At 39.7% G+C, this 21,010-nt stretch overlaps 1 protein-coding gene across 1 annotated transcript in view; it reads left to right on the top strand.

Annotated features, from left to right (window-relative positions):
* The first annotated feature begins 2,680 nt into the window (after positions 1–2,680).
* The window catches only part of LOC119863491 (von Willebrand factor D and EGF domain-containing protein-like), a 158,892-nt gene continuing 140,562 nt past the window's right edge, over positions 2,681–21,010 (top strand). The window contains 4 exon segments of the mRNA XM_043504852.1: positions 2,681–2,689; positions 5,537–5,672; positions 13,398–13,615; positions 16,848–16,921. Of these exon segments, the coding sequence (XP_043360787.1) occupies positions 2,681–2,689; positions 5,537–5,672; positions 13,398–13,615; positions 16,848–16,921 (437 nt within the window).

Here is a 21,010-nt window from a genome sequence, read left to right as displayed (position 1 = left end):
ACTTTCTTAGAGGACAGATATTTAGACATTTGGTCACCCTTCCTAGCATATTCAGAGGACGATGCTCCCCAGCTGGTAAGCCAGAATCTTTAGAATCTCATCTCCTATTTAGGCTCCTACATAAGAACTGATTTTCCAAAATTGCTCAGAAGCCAGTAGCTACCAGTGTGACACCTCTGGATGAAATACAACATCCAAAGTGCCGAGTCCTTCTGATAACCAGACCAAAGAAGCTTACTCATAATACCAAATAAGCTAGGTAAGCCTAGCTCCCTCTGTCGGGTTACAGTTGAAAGTCTGGAATTGATTTAGTGGGTCACAATCTGTTATTGCATTGATGAGGAGTAACCAGAAATTAATAACTACAGTCTAGTATTCTGTTGTAGTTTGTTTTAAGGAGTATTTGTATTCTGTAATCTTGTGCTCAAAGGAATGAGGTCTGCAGTTTTGATTTTCTGAAACAAGAAACCATTTATTTAAAAAAAAAAAAGGGATAGTAGATAGTAGCCTCAGCAGAGAAAAAGGTTGCCTGACTGTCTAGGAATAAAACATAATTGGATTGATAGATTGTGCTTTTTAAAAGATAAACCTTGTTGACATGTCTTTATCATTTAGATACTTTTATAATACACCAAGCAAAGTGGAGTACACAGCTTCTCATGATTAGTACTTGAAACAAAACGTGAAGAGGGTGTCACAGTTCCTGAGGTATCTGTACCTCTGACCCCCTCCTGGACTCCGTAAGGGAACCCCACTTAAGTCTCAGGCCTCAAGCCATCATCTTTCTTGGGGCGGGATCCTGCAACCCTCTCCCTCCAGACTGGGGAATTAGGCCGCAGACTCCTGCAGATGGCCTCATAAGGTCTAACTAGTTCAGCACGTACAATCCTGTTGTTTCAAGGGCAATGACAGGGTTCACCAGTAACCACCCAGCTTCCATATAGCAAAGTACTAGCCATCCAGAACAAAATCATCACAGAAAAAACATGTCATAAAAACAATAAACAGCTTGTATACATATCTAGTTTAGCTAGGGTGACCAGATGTCCCATTTTTATAGAGACACTCCCGTTTTTTCTTATATAGGCACCTATTACCCCCCACCCCCTGTCCTGTTTTTTCACAGTTGCTATCTGGTCACCCTAAGTTTAGCAGATAGTTACCCATCTTCCACACAGAGACCTGGGTAGGGTTTAAAGTACTTCAGATCCTTTCTGCAGGGCCTGTCTCTCTTGATCAGAGTCTCATGTCATTTCTGTATTGAAGGTGAGTGACCCCTCTCTCATATATACAATCTCAAGTCCTTTGCATTCTTAGGCATCTTGAATGGTCAACCCAGGATACGGTATTTCCCCAAGGGGTAAAGCATCAAAAGGATTTGTGTCCTGCTTGTTTTTTTCAGAATTGGGGATTTGCATTAATTACACCCCACTGACTTTAGTACCTGCAGGAAACATCTTTTAGCTCACCCATTGAGCCAGGAATACAAGCCACAGCATCTATATAACATTTATAGTTTAGATAAAATAGTCTTTGAATATTCCATGTTTCCAAAGCATGTCACAAAGGACTTTAATGATGCTGAGATTATTTCTGACGGTGGATGATTGTGAGGCCGGTCCAACATAAAATATAGCCTAAAAAATATGGACTAAAAGGAGGCTGTGAGAGCCAGTTGATAGGGCAATGGTCTGAAAACTAGGCTCTATTCCTGTCCCTATCACTGGACTACAGTGTGACCTTCTACAAGTTGTTTCAGATTCTGAATCAGCTTTCCTCTAAGGGGATGATAATACTCACCTTTATAACATGCTTTGAGATCTGAAAGTACTACGTAAGTGTTAAGTGCTATTAATCTCTGAGACTGGGACCTTAAACTCCTTCTTTTTAAAATAAATGGATCAAAAATCTCAGGGTTTTAACTTTAACTCCTCAGAGTTTACAAATATGAATCAAACAACAACTCCTAAAAAAAGTCAGTTCTAGAGGTAAAAACAGCCACTCAAGATAACTAGTGAAGATGCATAACTATGTTTCCCTTCCACTTTATTTCAAGTAAAGCTATTTATTTATTACAGGTCTTTTGCACTGTCACCGCTTTTATGAGGGACTCTCCTGATCAGCAGTCATTGCCTGAAGAGAGCGATGGATTCTATGCAGGGATTAAGGTAATGCAGATGTCCTTGATTTACTGCACTTATCCAGCATGTCACTGAAGGATATTTGAATATTAACCAACATACTCTGGAACACAATATGCAAGAAAATAGGTCTTGATTATCATAATTAATGTAGCTTCTACACACCCAGTGAGAAAATGTCCTAATAAATTACATGCCATTCTATAAGCCTTTCTAAAGCATTCATGATAGTGTCTAAAGAAAAGGAGTACTTGTGGCACCTTAGAGACTAACAAATTTATTAGAGGATAAGCTTTCATGAGCTACAGCTCACTTCATCCGATGAAGTGAGCTGTAGCTCACGAAAGCTTATGCTCTAATAAATTTGTTAGTCTCTAAGGTGCCACAAGTACTCCTTTTCTTTTTGCGAATACAGACTAACACAGCTGCTACTCTGAAACCTATGATAGTGTCTAGGTGCTGACACTGTTAGAACATTAAAAATATGCAAAAGTGCTCCATGCACCCTCTAGCACATGTCCAGATGCATTCCAGTGACTATGTACAAGGTTAGGAGTGCCAGACCTATGTGAAGTGGATCTAATCTACCTGGATTTCAGAAAAGCATTTGATATAGTTCTACATGGAACTTATTAATTAAATTGGAGTAGATGGTGATTAATATGAGAATCAAAAATGTGGGTAAGGAATTGGATAAAGGGGAAACTACAATAGGTCACTGAAACGTGAACTATCAGTCTGCAGGGAGGTTACTGGTGGAGTTCCTCAGGGATTGGTCTTGAGACCAATCTTCATTAACATTTTCTTTAATGACCTAGGCACAAAAAAGTGGCAGTGCACTAATAAAATTTGCAGATGACACTAAATTGAGAAGTATTGCCAATACAAAGGAGGGCTGTAATATAAGACAGAAAGATTTGGCTGACCTTGAAAACTGGAGTAATGGAAATGGGACAACATTTAATAGTGTGAAGTTCAGGGTCACGCACTTTGGAACTAAACAACAAGAATTTTTGCTGTAAACTGGAGACTTATCAGTTGGAAGAGAAAAACTTGGGAGTATTGGTTCATCACCAGATGACTATGAGCCGCCAGTGTGATGTGGTCACTGATGAGACCTCATCTGGAATACTGTGTGCAATCCTGGTCTCCCATGTTTAAGAAAGATGAATTCAAACTGGAACAGGTGCAGTGAAGGGCTACTCGGATGATCAGAAGAATGGAGAACCTACTTTATGAGAGGAGACTTAAGGAGGTTGGCTTGTTTAGCCTCACAAAATGAAGGTTGAGTGGAGATATGATTGCTCTCCATAAATACATAAGAAGGATAAACACCAGGGAGTGAAATAAGTTATTTACATTAAGGGCCAATGTTGGCACAAAGCCAAATTAATATACACTGGCCACCAACAAGTTTAAGCTTTAAATTAGACTAAGGTTTCTAACCATCAGAGGAGTAAAGTTCTGGAACAGCCTTCCAAAAGGAGTAGTGGGGGCAAAACATCTCACTTGTTTCAAAACTGAGCTTGATAAGTTTATGTAAGGGATGGTATGATTAGGTAGCCTACAATGGCATATGGTCCATCTGCAATGGCTGTTAGCAAATATCTCCAATGGCTGGCGATGGGACACTAGATGGGGAGGGCTCTGAGTTACTACAGAGAATTCTTTCCCAAGTGTCTGGCTAGTGGGGCTTGCCAACATACTCATGATCTAATAGATCATCAAATTTGGGGCTAGAAGGAGTTTTCCCCTAGATCAGATTGACAGAGACCCTTGGTTTTTGTTTGTTTGTTTGTTTTTGCTTTCTTCTGCATCATGGGGCATGACTCACTTGCTGGTTTGAAATAGAGTAAATGATGGAGTCTCTGTAACTTGAAGTCTATAAGTTAAGATTTGATGACTTGAGTAACTCAGCCAGAATGGGTCTATTACAGGAGTGGGTGGGTGAGGTTCTGTGGTCTGTAATGTACAGGAGCTCAGACTAGATAATGATGGTGATCTCCTCTGGCCTCAAAGTCTATGAATTTAAGTCGGAATGTCACTGCATTCAGACCATAAGGATGAGGAGAGAAAAATTAAGTACTAATGAACACCTGGATAAGGTCAAGGGAAAAGACTGAAAAATCATGCTTACGGGTAGACGACCTTATTTGCTTATTTAATTTTGGAAGGTAATTAGATACCACTTTGATGGCTGCAGTATAGAATTATAGAGAATGGATTTGGTAGTTGTTTCCAACCAAAATATTGTTTTCACATCATTTTGGGTTCAATTTTGAATGCTCTTTGTTCCAGTGGCCATGTCTTGTAGTACTACTGTAGTATTCACATTATTCTCTAGGATTTACCTATACTAAATAAAGAGAATACTGCAAGTACCCTGTTAATGTTATTTAGTTATCAAAGGCAAAATAGGAGCATTTTTATGAGCAACCACCGTATAAAGATCCAGATCTGCCCCTAGATAAATGTGCACAGTTCTCCCTGAAGTCAATAGGAGCTGATCTAGTGTAACCAAAAGCAGAATTCAACCCACAGGTTATCACAAAACATATTTGGATCCACAGTAGTGAAAAGCATTGTCCTGTATAAATGAAATACATAATTATGCAGAGCCAGAGTGTCTCTTGGGCTACACACCCATGCAGGGGCATTAAAGGGAGATAACCCCAGCTCATATATATGCACTACCTAGACTTTGGGTTCAGATGGACAAGGGTAAGAGTGCTGTGTACTAGCTACTTTCCCACCAGAGGAGATGGGCAAGGAGGGAGTGGGGAGTGGCTGGAGTCTTGGCTTTGCTCTGGAATGCACAAGACAGCAGAGCTATGTTGGCATAGAAGGAGAAATAATCTGCTTCATGTATGAGCCACTAAACTATTATTTTCCCCTGGTGCAAGGACAGGGAACAAGGAGGGAACTGCACTTAACTGCCCTGCTCCTGGAGCAGTGTGCCAGTGTGCCACCTCATACGCTTGTATAGGGCCTGTGGTACTGTCACACTCTAGCCTATGATCAGTGAAAATATACCTCTCAGTTCATTGTAATTAGTTCTTTTTTTAAAGTGATACTGAAAAAAAATTATTCCATGCTATCTTATTGTTTTCAGGGCTTTTTTTTAAAAAAAAAAATTCTTTTCAGACCAAGAAAGAAGAAACTGTTACAGATTACTGATGACAACTGCAAATAGTTTCCTAATTCCTGAACATACTGTAAAAGCTTAAAAAGCAATTTTACCTTTTGAAATTAGAGACAATGATTACTTTATCATGAACTTGTAAGTTTTTTTGGTTAAAAAGAAAAAAAATCATTTTTTATGTTTCAGAAATATCCATTTTGCCTTATTTTTCTGTCATAATTATCTAATATTGATCATCTATTTTTACTTCCAGTTTACACCAGAGTCACTACAAATTGCAGAGGATGACAAAGAACATGTTTTGACCATTCTAAGTACTGTACCTATTATCTGCCAAGGTCAAGGTGACATATGTAAAATTACTTTACAGCTGAAAACTGAAGATTCTGGTAAGAGATTTGTACATTGTAGTTAATTCATTGTGACTACTTACTTTTTGCAACTTATATGGAACAATGAATTTAAAGGAAAATTATAACATTTAGATAACATTGAATAGTTGAAAAAACTAAATAGCATGTTAGCTTGTAAAACAAAGTAGATGAAAAAATCACTCATGGTTTGTTGCTGGTACATTAAGCAATTTCAATAATAGCTACATCATAGTTCATTGTGATTTATTAGAGAAATAATGATAAAGAAAAGGATTTTTTAAACATTTAGGGTTATAAAATAGCATTGCAAGATTCTGCATTTTGAATGTTTCTTAACCAGAATGACACTCAGAACAATCTCATCACTTATTGATGGTCACTCAGAACATCATCATCAGATAATTCAAGAGTTGGATCAATAATAAATAAATAAATACTTGAACGAATTTTGTATCTTTTTCTGGATACATTGTGATTTTATTGATGTTAGAAACATATGGTTAGGTCCAGTCAGTATCCCAAAGAACCTACGCTATAAAGTCTCAGTTCTACAAAGAAATAAGCACGTGTAACTTTACACACTTGAGGAGTCCAACTGACTTCAGTGGGACTATTCATCTATGTAACGTTATACACGTTTAAGTCTTTTCACCATCAGGGCCTCAAAAACTTTTGGATAGAGAAGAAAATCATGAAACATTACAGATATTGTTTTGTATCCCATATAACCTAATTTTCCCAGTAACAGTGCCTACCGCAAGAAGGGTCTAGAAGTTAGGAATGTAATAGTTTTTCCCTTTTAAAAATATCAAGAATTAGTTCTACATTACATTCCTTTTCTAGAAAATGAAAATATAATTTTTTTTTGTTGGTTTGTTTTCTGGTTTTCATTTGTTTGGGGTTTTTTGGTGGACTGGAACATGATAGAGACAAGGTGGGTGAGGTAATATCTTTTGTTGGACCAATTTCTGTTGGTGAAAGAGACAATCTTCCAAGCTCCACAGAGCTTGTCTCTTTCATATCCTGGGACCAACATGGCAAAAACAACACTGGATTAATTTTTATGACATACTATTGATCACTTTCTAAGTTGTTTGCTTGGGAATGTTAGCAAATTTTATCTAAAGAAACATTTTGCCATCTTAATCAGCAAATATTTTTTCCAAGGCCAAAGTGATGTCATTCTGCTCACATCCAGAAATTGTGGCTTTTCATTGTCCATTTTCATCACCTAACAACCAAATTTTCTATCAAGGGACTGATTCTGCTGCCCTCTAGTGTATGCTGTTCCCTTGAAGTCAATGGGAGTTGCTTCTGGGGACAGGATCACAATATCAGGCTCACCAGAGCATTTGTCCACCTGTTAAATGTAGTATCTCATCTTAAAAACTCAAGGCAAAACAACATACAAGCTCTGAGATTTTTTTTCCTTCAAAATAACAGAAAGTGTGACTTTTGCTATGTGCTGGTTTTACCACTGGTGAGAATTTTTTTAAACAACCCCTGCTCCATGGGTGAAATCCTGGACCCACTGAAATCAATGGCAAAGCACCCTTAGACTTTAATGAGGCCAGGATTTCACCCCAAATCTTTGCCACTGACATATACATTACATAGAACTTCTCCTAAACCAAAACAAAAAAATCAATAATCCTCTGCTGAGGTTCAATCTACCACCCCACTCTTTCTTCTCATCCTTTTTAATCTCCCTGATTTCAGAAACATGCATTTAAATGAGCTGAAATCCCTCTGCTTTTCTTCCCAATCCTCAGCATATACACAGACAACAAAGGGGATAAAAAGGCATTTAAAATGAGAACATAACTCAGTGATCTAAGATGAACTGTACCTTGTGGTTTCAGCAGCTGTGTTAGCTTCCATACATGGAGTGGTTTGAATTTGCACGTGACTTAGTGGTGCACTGATCTGTGCACATCTTGGTGGTCTGGCTGTGTCAGCCTACCAAGTGAGCATTCTTTAAACTCACAGGGCCAGATTTGTAAAGGTATTTAGGTGTGTAATTATGCAGATAGGCACCTAGAGGAATTTTCAAAAGCACCAGAGCAGGTTAGGCACCTTTGAAAATCTGGCTGATGACAAATTTATGAGCAGTGAGCTAACAAGACTGCAGAAGCTATTCTGCCAAAGTTAGCATCTAATACAAACTTGCTTGGCAGGAGCCCACTCCCTTTTCACTGCATGTTTTATCAGTCTCTTAATATTCTAAGGGAGACTGACCGAGAAAGTTTCCAGAAGTAGATTTATTTTCAATGTGTTAATGAATTTGATAAGTTGGTGCTGAGAGGTGCAGAGGTGGAGATACAACTGTACCAATTAACTAGCCTTGGAAAGAAGCTGTTACATAAGTGGCAAGTTTCTGTCCCTTTTAATCATCTAATTTATGTAGTTTAAACTAATAACCAACTATTGCCCTTGATTGGTCCACCCTGAAGCTGTTTGTCTGTGTGTCTCTGGGCCACATATATTCAACTGAGATGCTAAATATCTATAAACATCTTCTGCTTTATGTATGCATATGTACTTTGCAAGAATGTTTATTCAGTGCTTTAGTTGCATTTGTTTTTTGTTTGAAAGAAAGCTACAGCCTTTTAAATACTGTAAGATTTAAATTGGCCACACTCCTACACATTGGAAATAAAGGCTATTTTAGTTTTTATTCATTTATGCTAAAAGAAATTAAATGACAAACTCCGTGTTGAGTTGAGTCCATTTAACACCACTGTTGTGTTAATTATGTAGCTAATAAGCATTGAGAAAGCCAATTAAAAGCACAGAAATATATCTCTAGATTTAGATAATATAATCACAGGTTTCAGAGTAGCAGCCATGTTAGTCTGTATTCGCAAAAAGAAAAGGAGTACTTGTGGCACCTTAGAGACTAACAAATTTATTAGAGCATAAGCTTTCGTGAGCTACAGCTCACTTCATCGGATGCATTTGGTGGAAAAAACAGAGGAGAGATTTATATACACACACACAGAGAACATGAAAAAAGGCTCGTTCACCTGCGCATCTACCAATGTGATATATGCCATCATGTGCCAGCAATGCCCCTCTGCCATGTACATTGGCCAAACTGGACAGTCTCTACGTAAAAGAATGAATGGACACAAATCAGACGTCAAGAATTATAACATTCAAAAACCAGTTGGAGAACACTTCAATCTCTCTGGTCACTCGATCACAGACCTAAGAGTGGCTATACTTCAACAAAAAAGCTTCAAAAACAGACTCCAACGAGAGACTGCTGAATTGGAATTAATTTGCAAACTGGATACAATTAACTTAGGCTTGAATAGAGACTGGGAATGGATGAGTCATTACACAAAGTAAAACTATTTCTCCATGGTATTTCTCCCTCCCACCCCACCCCCCACTGTTCCTCTGATATTCTCGTTAACTGCTGGAAATAGCCTACCTTGCTTGTCACCATGAAAGGTTTTCCTCCTTTCTCCCCCCCTGCTGCTGGTGATGGCTTATCTTAAGTGATCACTCTCCTTACAGTGTGTATGATAAACCCATTGTTTCATGTTCTCTGTGTGTGTGTATATAAATCTCTCCTCTGTTTTTTCCACCAAATGCATCCGATGAAGTGAGCTGTAGCTCACGAAAGCTTATGCTCTAATAAATTTGTTAGTCTCTAAGGTGCCACAAGTACTCCTTTTCTTTTAGATAATATAATGAATCCGAGGACACAACAGAGCTGTTGTGCTGCTTGTTTTATGTGTACCACTGTTACTTCAACAAGATTATTTTGTTTGATTTTAAACTTTTGCTCTGTGAGCAAACCTCACATGGTTACAATAGCAATAACTATCCTTTGTGGAAAGTTTCTGTTTAACTGACTAAAAAAACTTGAAAATGATCCAGAACTTTGCTATACAATTGTAAGCCGGCCTTTAAGGATTTGATATCAGAGATACTTCTCTATGCCATAGTTCAATTTGTATAGAATCTATGGGTTTAATCTCAGTTATATTGTATAGGTCTTTTCTATAATGCTGATTTTTTGGAAATGCTGATTTTTTGGAAATACTTTTTAATATTTTTATGCCTTCTGAATGTAAATTAAGAAGCAAATCCATGAATTATAAATAATTGCTTTGTTTTTACCAAATTAATCTATTCCCAACATTTCTTGTCATACTGTAGGTGTTGGCTCAGACTGTGGAAACTGTGTGAAATCCTGGCCCCGCTGAAGTCAATGGCAAATCTTTTGTTGACTTCAATAGGGCCACGATTTCCCCTTGTGTGTTCAAAGAAACACTGGCCTTTTCAATGGATCACTCTGGGCTCAGGAACATCCTGGATGTCTCAGTTTTTTGTCCCTTAGAGGCAGCAACCCTATCTCAGACCAGTTCTTAGTGGATAAGCATGCACATGAAAAAACACCAATAGATGGCACTAACAGGACCCCAGATTTGTGACCTTAAAAATGGAGGCTAATGACTGAAAAGGCATGGAGACAGCTACCCTCTCACCCACAGAGGAGCTCATTTAGGTAAGAGCTGAAGCACAGTGGCAGAGCTGCATGAGTAATCTTACAATGTCATTGCCTCGCCAGCTCTGTGAGCAGCCAGATTCAGTCCCCAGGTCTCCAGCACTTTTCTATCTACGTTACATACTTGTCTAGCTCCCATTCCCTTACTATCCAAGCAGCTCTTAATCTTTGAATGTATCCTCACAATCTGACTGTAAGGTAGGGAAGTGCTATCCGGCAACTCACGGAAGCTACTAGATCGCATGCCCTGATTCTCATGGGTGACTTTAATTTTCCTGATATCTGCTGGGAGAGCAATACAGCGGTGCATAGACAATCCAGGAAGTTTTTGGAAAGCGTAGGGGACAATTTCCTGGTGCAAGTGCTAGGGGAGCCAACTAGGGGGAGCGCTTTTCTTGACCTGCTGCTCACAAACCGGGTAGAATTAGTGGGGGAAGCAAAAGTGGATGGGAATCTGGGAGGCAGTGACCATGAGTTGGTTGAGTTCAGGATCCTGACGCAGGGAAGAAAGGTAAGCAGCAGGATACGGACCCTGGACTTCAGGAAAGCAGACTTTGACTCCCTCAGGGAACAGATGGCCAGGATCCCCTGGGGGACTAACATGAAAGGGAAGGGAGTCCAGGAGAGCTGGCTGTATTTCAAGGAATCCCTGTTGAGGTTACAGGGACAAACCATCCCGATGAGTCGAAAGAATAGTAAATATGGCAGGCGACCAGCTTGGCTTAATGGTGAAATCCTAGCGGATCTTAAACATAAAAAAGAAGCTTACAAGAAGTGGAAGGTTGGACATATGACCAGGGAAGAGTATAAAAATATTGCTCGGGCATGTAGGAAAGATATCAGGAGGGCCAAATCGCACCTGGAGCTGCAGCTAGCAAGAGATGTCAAGAGTAACAAGAAGGGTTTCTTCAGGTATGTTGGCAACAAGAAGAAAGCCAAGGAAAGTGTGGGCCCCTTACTGAATGAGGGAGGCAAGCTAGTGACAGAGGATGTGGAAAAAGCTAATGTACTCAATGCTTTTTTTGCCTCTGTTTTCACTAACAAGGTCAGCTCCCAGACTGCTGTGCTGGGCATCACAAAATGGGGAAGAGATGGCCAGCCCTCTGTAGAGATAGAGGTGGTTAGGGACTATTTAGAAAAGCTGGACGTGCACAAGTCCATGGGGCCGGACGAATTGCATCCGAGAGTGCTGAAGGAATTGGCGGCTGTGATTGCAGAGCCCTTGGCCATTATCTTTGAAAACTCGTGGCGAACGGGGGAAGTCCCGGATGACTGGAAAAAGGCTAATGTAGTGCCCATCTTTAAAAAAGGGAAGAAGGAGGATCCTGGGAACTACAGGCCAGTCAGCCTCACCTCAGTCCCTGGAAAAATCATGGAGCAGGTCCTCAAAGAATCAATCCTGAAGCACTTAGAGGAGAGGAAAGTGATCAGGAACAGTCAGCATGGATTCACCAAGGGAAGGTCATGCCTGACTAATCTAATCGCCTTTTATGATGAGATTACTGGTTCTGTGGATGAAGGGAAAGCAGTGGATGTATTGTTTCTTGACTTTAGCAAAGCTTTTGACACGGTCTCCCACAGCATTCTTGTCAGCAAGTTAAGGAAGTATGGGCCGGATGAATGCACTATAAGGTGGGTAGAAAGCTGGCTAGATTGTCGGGCTCAACGAGTAGTGATCAATGGCTCCATGTCTAGTTGGCAGCCGGTGTCAAGTGGAGTGCCCCAGGGGTCGGTCCTGGGGCCCGTTTTGTTCAATATCTTCATAAATGATCTGGAGGATGGTGTGGATTGCACTCTCAGCAAATTTGCGGATGATACTAAACTGGGAGGAGTGGTAGATACGCTGGAGGGGAGGGATAGGATACAGAAGGACCTAGACAAATTGGAGGATTGGGCCAAAAGAAATCTAATGAGGTTCAATAAGGATAAGTGCAGGGTCCTGCACTTAGGATGGAAGAATCCAATGCACCGCTACAGACTAGGGACCGAATGGCTCGGCAGCAGTTCTGCGGAAAAGGACCTAGGGGTGACAGTGGACGAGAAGCTGGATATGAGTCAGCAGTGTGCCCTTGTTGCCAAGAAGGCCAATGGCATTTTGGGATGTATAAGTAGGGGCATAGCGAGCAGATCGAGGGACGTGATCGTTCCCCTCTATTCGACACTGGTGAGGCCTCATCTGGAGTACTGTGTCCAGTTTTGGGCCCCACACTACAAGAAGGATGTGGATAAATTGGAAAGAGTACAGCGAAGGGCAACAAAAATGATTAGGGGTCTAGAGCACATGACTTATGAGGAGAGGCTGAGGGAGCTGGGATTGTTTAGTCTGCAGAAGAGAAGAATGAGGGGGGATTTGATAGCTGCTTTCAACTACCTGAAAGGGGGTTTCAAAGAGGATGGCTCTAGACTGTTCTCAATGGTAGCAGATGACAGAACGAGGAGTAATGGTCTCAAGTTGCAATGGGGGAGGTTTAGATTGGATATTAGGAAAAACTTTTTCACTATGAGGGTGGTGAAACACTGGAATGCGTTACCTAGGGAGGTGGTAGAATCTCCTTCCTTAGAGGTTTTTAAGGTCAGGCTTGACAAAGCCCTGGCTAGGATGATTTAACTGGGACTTGGTCCTGCTTTGAGCAGGGGGTTGGACTAGATGACCTTCTGGGGTCCCTTCCAACCCTGATATTCTATGATTCTATTATCTCCAATTTATAGATGGAGAATTGAGGCACTTGCCCACGGTCCCACAGAAAGTCTGTGACAGAGCAGGAAGTTGAACCTAGGTCTCTCAAGTCTTAGACTAGGACCCTAACCACTGCACCATCCTTTGTCTCAGGCATAAACTGATAATAATTTTGTAAGTACCTTGACAAGTGCATCTTCCTGAAACATAGTTTTATTCCTTGTCATGAGAATTATCCATCTTCATCCCATGGGCTTTTCCCCACATGGATAAGAGGGTCACTTGATAAGATATTTGCATCTGTGAATACAAAGGCATGCAACTGGGTCTTCATAAAAAATCTATTGGGAGAAGAAATGCAGTGACCGTTTGCATAGCAATATCAGATCAAGTTAAGTCATAACAACAGTTTTCACACAAAACCCATGTGGTTTCGATTAATATGTGTGTCTGGAAGTAGAACATTTATGTCTGACAGTAAAGAAGGTGGGGACAACCAGGTAATATCTTTTCTAAGGCTCAATGTTCCTGTACATTTTAGATAACCTATTATTAGGGCCCCCAAACATAGCCCTTTCAGCATGCCAGGTGGATCTCCTGCATATGCCCTGTACAGAAGGCAGTTGTGCAAGAGCCTCTCTCACTGTGACAGCTGTGACAGACTTTGCCTAGGATGGAGACTGCATCAGCTATATCAGAGCGGAGCCAGTCACAAGGAGCGAACTACTCTGGAGAGCTTATGCACCCAAGGATGTAAAGGTTGGTTACTCAAATAACTTGGAAAACATGGCAAACTTCAGTGGGAATTTTGCTATGAAGGGAGACGGGGGAAAAGGCAATAAGTCTTAGCTATATAAACTTCTTCGTTGTGAGCACATTAACCCAGCACAGTGACTTAATATGCAAATAAATTAATATGTGGAGTGTTTTGCTTTAACAGGTTTGTTTTGATTATCAGCCAGGACATCAGTAGGGCCAACAGCTGGATTCTACACACAGTCACATTTGTATGTGTGTGTGTTTTGGGAGGAGGGAGGGCTGGTTTGGAACTATCAATTCTTTAGGAGGAAAATAAAACACTCAGGGGAAGAAATTCCAAAAGGGCGCATAACCCACACTGAAATTGTGGTTCATAGAGCGAAGCAAAGGCAAAGCTTCCCTGCAAGAACGCTTCTGTTGGTTATGATTCCCCACTGAACAACAGAACAAATACAGGGTTGGAGAGTGGCCTGTAATTTGAGAAGGGGACTGAGAGTCAGGACTCTGGTGTTCTATTTTCAGCTCAGCCAGTAATTAAGAGGCCTCTAATGAGGCACTTAACCTCTCTGTATCTCTATTTATCCATGTACAAAATGGGCATTATTAATATAATGAGAATCAATTAATGAGCCAAATCCTGCTTCCTTTACTTACATTTACTTCAGTAGGCCTGTTCAAGTGAGTGAGGCACACACGATTTGGCTCATTGTTTGTGGCCCGGTGATTCTCAGATGAGAGCTCTGATATAAGTCCACAGTTATATTATGATGTGATAGACTAAAAGGACCACAGTTCCAGAACATACATATCACTCAGCTAAAGTTCACAAAGAGGTGACAAATCAATGTAGCGCATTTTTAGCAATAGAAGACACACTCCTGATTAATGACTATATGGTCCTGATTTATGTGCATCATTTACCTCAAGACCCAAAGAGTGACACTGATTCTATTCTCACTTACCTTGGATGTACAATGGTATCACCTCAATGATTTCAGTGGAGTTTTGCCTGATTTACACTGGAGGAAGTGAGATCAAAATTAGATCTACAGTACTGTATTTGTATCTTTAAAACGTATAATGACAAAGGTGTGTACATTTCCTTTCTTCCTCAATATAGTCTTTATCTTAAATATTTTAAATATTGTCCTTATGATGATAAAGGCACCTTTAATTTAGTTCAACACAAATGCAATGCAGTTAGCTCAATGCAATAAAGCGTATTAATTTTTGATGACATTCATGTTTCTATTAAAACATGAGAACTGAGCAAACGTAAAGTTGAATTAACTATTTTAAAAATAAATTAAATTTGATCCCAGTAAAGCAGGCTTTATCCATAGAAAGAACAAAAAAAATCCTACTTTACTGTTGATGTTTTGCAAGCAATTAGAGGCATTAATGTGAAACTGTGCCAGCATAGCCAAGAAAAAATTCAGCATGCTATATTAAAATCAGAATAGTCTTTGGATACTGCAGGCTATCTCAAATCTCAAAATTTACCTGGAAATGGAATGGCTGAAGCGTGCAGAACGATTTGAGAGAAATTCAGGTCCCCACTAACCTAGGAAGCAAATATACTGCACTCTTTGCATTCATTCAGTAATTAAAAGAGCTGGAATGAAAGAAAGAGAGAGAGAGAGTTGGGATATGGTGATGGTGTTAATAGAGAAAATCTTTTTACATCATTTTTGGTAGATACAACTATATTTGACTTCAGGCCAAAACATTTTTCACTGAGGACTTCACTTCTGCATTCCTCAAGGAGTGAACTCTAACACCTGCGGGTGGCCAGCGTACATGAAGTGTCAGACTGGTGTCACTACAAGGCTGTTGATGTGTATACAAAAGTACAAACTCTTCATTTGAGGTGCTCATCTCCATGAGAGAAGCCCGCCTTCTCCCATTAATCCATTATTTTAAATCATCCCTATTCCTAAAGACTACATGATGACCAATTCCACATGGCTGCACAATGACAAAGGGAGGAGCAAGGACCCTTCCACCTTTTCCCCCTGCTTCACACACCACGTCACAACTATTTGAATTGCATTTCTGGGTGCCTGATGGAGTGCAGAGTGTGCACCTAAGATGCATCCCTCTGGGAGCAGATAGACAGAGCAAGCAAAGAGTAGATGGCCATGGCCAGAGAATGGAGGTAGGCTGGCTGCATGTATGGGAGCATGTTGCATCCCATAAAGGGGTGTCACAAATGGCTCATCCTTCCCCCAGTGCAAATGGGGCCCTTTGCACTACAACTTACTATAGGCTATGTGCAAATAGCACACTGATTCTACATTATCAAGGTGAGAACTGGATATTACATTATGCAATATACCTTCACCAAGAGGCACCTTTTGGGCAGCAATGTGGCAATAGTCTTGTCTCTCTGTCCAGTGGATGGGGGATGCAAAGGACCCCTACAGGGAGCAGGTATAGCAAGTGCCACAAGTAAGTGTGTTCCCCCACAGCACCATTGGAGGCACTGGGTATTCTCCTAGTTTTTGCAGGCATAATATCTCTAGGGGTTCCTGACTCCTCATTTCATTTCTGCTCCCAGATAGCTGAAATTCTTAGGGGTTATTGCTGATCTACCTTAAGATAGTTTTACACTGCTGTAACTGAGAGAAGCCTTTATCCTTTATCCTTCACCCAATTTCGATGGCTCCCACAATCCTGAAATCAAGGGAGACTGCACCGATTCCTTGACACCAGAGAGATTTACTCTGGATTTACACTGTAACTGATCTCAGAACCTGGTCCGCAGTCTGCATCACAAATTAATTAAATATTCAAATTATGGATTAAGGTCAAACCTATGGACCTGTAGTAGTACAGGCTACAAAAACATGCTAATTATCCATAATTAAGCCATACCTCAGGCTTTAAAATTATTGTGATTTAACGAGTGTTCTACATTCTTGGTAATTTCTAGGTGGGGTTCTGCGTCTTAATGGGAACTTTAGTAGGGAAAGATTCTCTTTTACCAAACAGGGTAAAGAAATACAATAAACTGAGGTAGGTGAAATAATAGTACATTCAGCTCCCAGGCAGTATGTGATTAAACTCAATTGTTTAAAAAGGAAGTCTATTCCATTCTGCATCATGTTTTATGAGTCAGATTTCAGTTTGTACTTGTCACTTGAATGCTACACATAAAGTTTTGTGAGGGAAAATAATGAAGAGAAACTGCTGCATAGATTGTATTCATTACACATTTTATATTAACTAGGTCACAGTTCAAGACCTCCCAACAGGGAACTGCTACTCTTTCACTGATCCACACATTATCACATTTGATGGAAGGTGAGTATTCTTTCTATCTTGAAATAATTTGGCTTGTTTGTTGTAGTTTTCAGTTCCTGAATGCAGCATATGGTGTTCCATCAGAATACCCTAGGACTGTTATAATAATTTGTTATTAGTGATTGATACAGTGCTTTGGAGAAAAATCATGGTTCTTTCCCAAAAGTCTAAATTCCTGTGAGTTATTTATTTTGAAGCTAAAATGTTTCTTAGATTTATTAGTTTTTGTCAAAAACAAAATGTTAAATTCTGCAACCCTTGATTGAGCAAAACTCCCATTGATGACTCCAGGACTTTTGCCTGATTCAAATATTTGCTTGATTAAGGACTACAGAATTAGAACCAGATCCTCTCAGATTGTCTCCCAGATTTCCAGTTTCTGTTGGTCAGCCTGCTACTGGTCAGGGTCATAATGTTATACCTTAAACATCAGAAGAGGCTCAGCAAGTCTGGTGTCCCACCTGCTGGAATCGAATGGTCCCAATTTCAAATACTACATGCTCTGTAGGTTGCAGTACACTCTAGTCAGGACACCGACTTTGAAAATGGGCCCCAGCAGAAAAGCTGACACAGATGGTGGAACTCCTTATGCCATTTTACGGGTAGGAATAATAATTCAGAGAGATATACAAGGAAGAATTAAAAACTAGTATGCATGAATATTTATATATGCTCACCGAATACCTGGAATTATCTACACTCTGAGCTATTAACTGAGTTTAGAAAAGAATGTATACAGTATATTTTCTACATTCACCGATAGTTAAGAAATGAAGTGAATTAAGTTAACTGTGTTTTTCAAACACTGCAAGCCCACATTCCTTTTCTAGCACTATGGGCCAGATCCTCCACTCGAGTAAATTGATTTAGCTTGATTGACTTCAGTGGAGTTATGTGGTTTACTCTACCAGAAGACTTGGCCCTACAAGTTTGGACTTCTAAATAACGACTAAGTTTAGGTCATCTCGGCACCAGTCAGGTTTCCAAACAAGTTTTTCACTATCCCACTGTTATTTTTCATAACCAGATAACTCAAAAATTGCCAAAAAGAATAAACTTTGACAACATCAAATAATTTCACTTCTGAGCTTGGAATGAGAAATGTCCTCCCAATAGGCAATTCTGAGGAAGTCATAAGCCAGAGAGAATAGAATCATAGACCAGAAATGCCTTCTCAGGTATCTAGCACATTATATCAGACAGTGAGAGAGCCTATAAGACATTTTACTTTATTTTATTTTACTTTATTCAATAATCTACTCATTAAATTAATGTTATTAGGCCAACATTTGCAACAAGTTACACTTGTTCTATCCCATTATTGATTGCAAGTAGGGATGTTTCTCAGAAATGTTACAAATAATAGTTTTGAAGTTACCATTGGGGGTTGATAAGGAATGCCCATATATGGCAAGCTCTCCTTCAGAATACAGAGTCTTGCAATGGAAAAGGCCCAGTAGGTCATCTCATCTATCCTACCTACTACTCCAGACACTGCAGGATTTCTTCCTTTTGGATCGTCACTAATGTTTTATCCAGTCTAGTTTTAAATGAGCCAAGTTATGGGGCTTCTGCTAGCTCTCTCAGGAGATTTATTCCACAGACTAATACATCTCACTTTCAGGAACTTCTTGATATTCAGCCAAGTTCCCTACTCCTAATTTCACCATCCCATCACTCCTAGTTATATTCTCTTCTATTATTGTAAATAATTCCTCTTTCAAATATTATTATGTTCCCCCTTGCCCTATTAGTCATCAGTTAGCCAAGCATTCTATCTATATATTCCACAATGTTAATCTTTCAAATTCTAATATGTGTGATGAACTAGTTTTAAAGCTACCCTGCATCTAAGGAATATTGGGTATGCAGTCCTTGTTTGTACCTTGCTAGAGGCCTACAGCTGACAGATAAATATTGAGGCAAATTTTTATCATTCCCTTATGATCATAAAAAAGCACATGTGAGAAAAAGTTGTGTTTGAATGGAGGTGTGCATCTTGCATAGCACTGGGACCCTGCAGAGAAAGGGGACAGAAAGCTTGGCGGGCAGGCAAATCAGAGCAAAATCCACAAATGTGCACTACAATACTAATATATCATCAGGAAGTGGCCTAAGGACTGTTGCAGAAAGGATTACACATTGCTCAGTGTGGAAATAGGGAGGGGAAAATAATCTAACAGAAGCTATTGCTAGCCAATAGAAAAAACAGGCTGAGGGGGAGAGTGAAACAGCAGAATAATAGCTTTTGGAGGCCAGGAACTACAGTGATTTTAAGTATCAGTAAACACTAGGAACCGGAGCAAGAATGTTACACTGGAGGAACAGAAGGAAGTGAGACACTTAAGGCCTATCACACAGAACCAATGTAAACACACATTAGCAAGTCATGGATAGATAGAGGATGGAGAATTTAAAAGACAGACAATCAACTCTTCCCCAGGTATTGATATCAGACCAGTAAAGCACTGTAACCCAAGCAAATACATTCTTTCTACCCTTGTACCCAGAACCCACCAGCCAAGGACAGGGTAGCAGATCCCATTGGTTCAGCACCTTCCAGGGAATGCTGGTGTGGAAGAAGGGTGGTAAGCTGCCGCCTTGTCACCTTTCCACCAGCTCTCCATGGGACACAATGAAGGATTGTCTGAGAGATTGAGACCTAAGAGGGGAGACAGGAGCTGAAGATAGGCAACTTTTTCCAGTGATGAGTGAGATTTTCCCCATACTTTCTTATATTTAACCCTTTCCCACCAGAAAAAGTTGGGGGGAAGTAAAAAAGGTAGAGAAGTAGGGGAAAACCAGACCCAAAACCAAAAGTGAACATGTCTTGTTTCCAAAAATCAAAAGAAAAACATTGAAATGAAAAAAATCATTTAAATTTTCGGTTGAAAATTATCTTTTTATTTTGAATTAATCAGTTAGGACACATAATTTAAATCCACATTTTTTTCCATGGAAAATGTCAATTTTGACAAAATGCATTTTCCATTGGGAAATTTTCAGTCAAAAACTTTGACCAGCTCTAGTGAACAGAGATTATTTTATGACTATTTATTTCTTATTAAAATAAACTTCTCCTAGTGAGTACAACCACTCAGCATCTTGTAATCTGGCTACCTCATGCACATTCCGTCTGGGTTAGCATAATGTGAGGCTATTAATTACATAATTAAAATACCTACCTTATCCTTGGGACAATAGTTTGCCCTTTCTGTACGCCTATCTCAAGGAATGCATATTACATAAAAAACAGTTTGTCATGTCCTTTTATTAATACATTTCTATAGAAACATCTACCTCATAATTCTTTTGACCAAAGGGAGAGACTAATAGTCGGAGGGCAAAGTGTCATATTTTACAGTACAACAGTTTGAGTATGTTGATGCATAGAAGTGCAATGACATTAATTATACTGGCTAAAGCTCTGAAAGAGCACTTCCTTTTATAGCAAAATGCCTTTTAAATTAAACAAATTTGAAAGCCTGGCAGAGAGAAAGTATAGACTTCATTATTAGTTATGATGCATTATAAATATAAAAGCTTTTCACATCATAAATTGTAGATTCTTAAAAGTGAATTATCAGTTTCAAGCTAAGTACTAAGATAACTCTTTTATGGCCATATCTAAACCACCTAAGACTGCTCGGTTGGTAATTTATATATAATTAGTGTTATTTTTCATTTCACCTTAAAAGGAGAATTTTGAGATTTCTGGAGCATGTAAATTAAATCTATGCATCAGTATTTTTTAGGGGTGAAATTCACCATTTCCTGAACAGAATAACTGCACTTGTGCAGGGAGGTAAATTTAAAGATTTGCGCCTGAGGATGGAGGGAATGGAATTTGCCACTCCAATCTAGAGGTAAGTCACTGGGATAATAATGCAACCCTTCCATAGCTACTGTTCTAGCCCACCAGCAACTTGGTCGGTTTCCCGGGGTTTCACCTAAGCATGGAGCCAATAGTTCCTGAGCCTACCCACAACAGCCTCCTTCACACTGAGCAGAGCCAATGTACAGACCCCATTGTGCAACTGTTCCACTTTTGCAGCTTCCTCTAGATTAATTTCATCCTGCAACATGCAA

Source organism: Dermochelys coriacea, chromosome 11 (assembly GCF_009764565.3).
Source record: "Dermochelys coriacea isolate rDerCor1 chromosome 11, rDerCor1.pri.v4, whole genome shotgun sequence".
Classification (NCBI taxonomy): domain Eukaryota; kingdom Metazoa; phylum Chordata; order Testudines; family Dermochelyidae; genus Dermochelys; species Dermochelys coriacea.
This window is presented reverse-complemented; position numbering and strand designations above follow the sequence as displayed.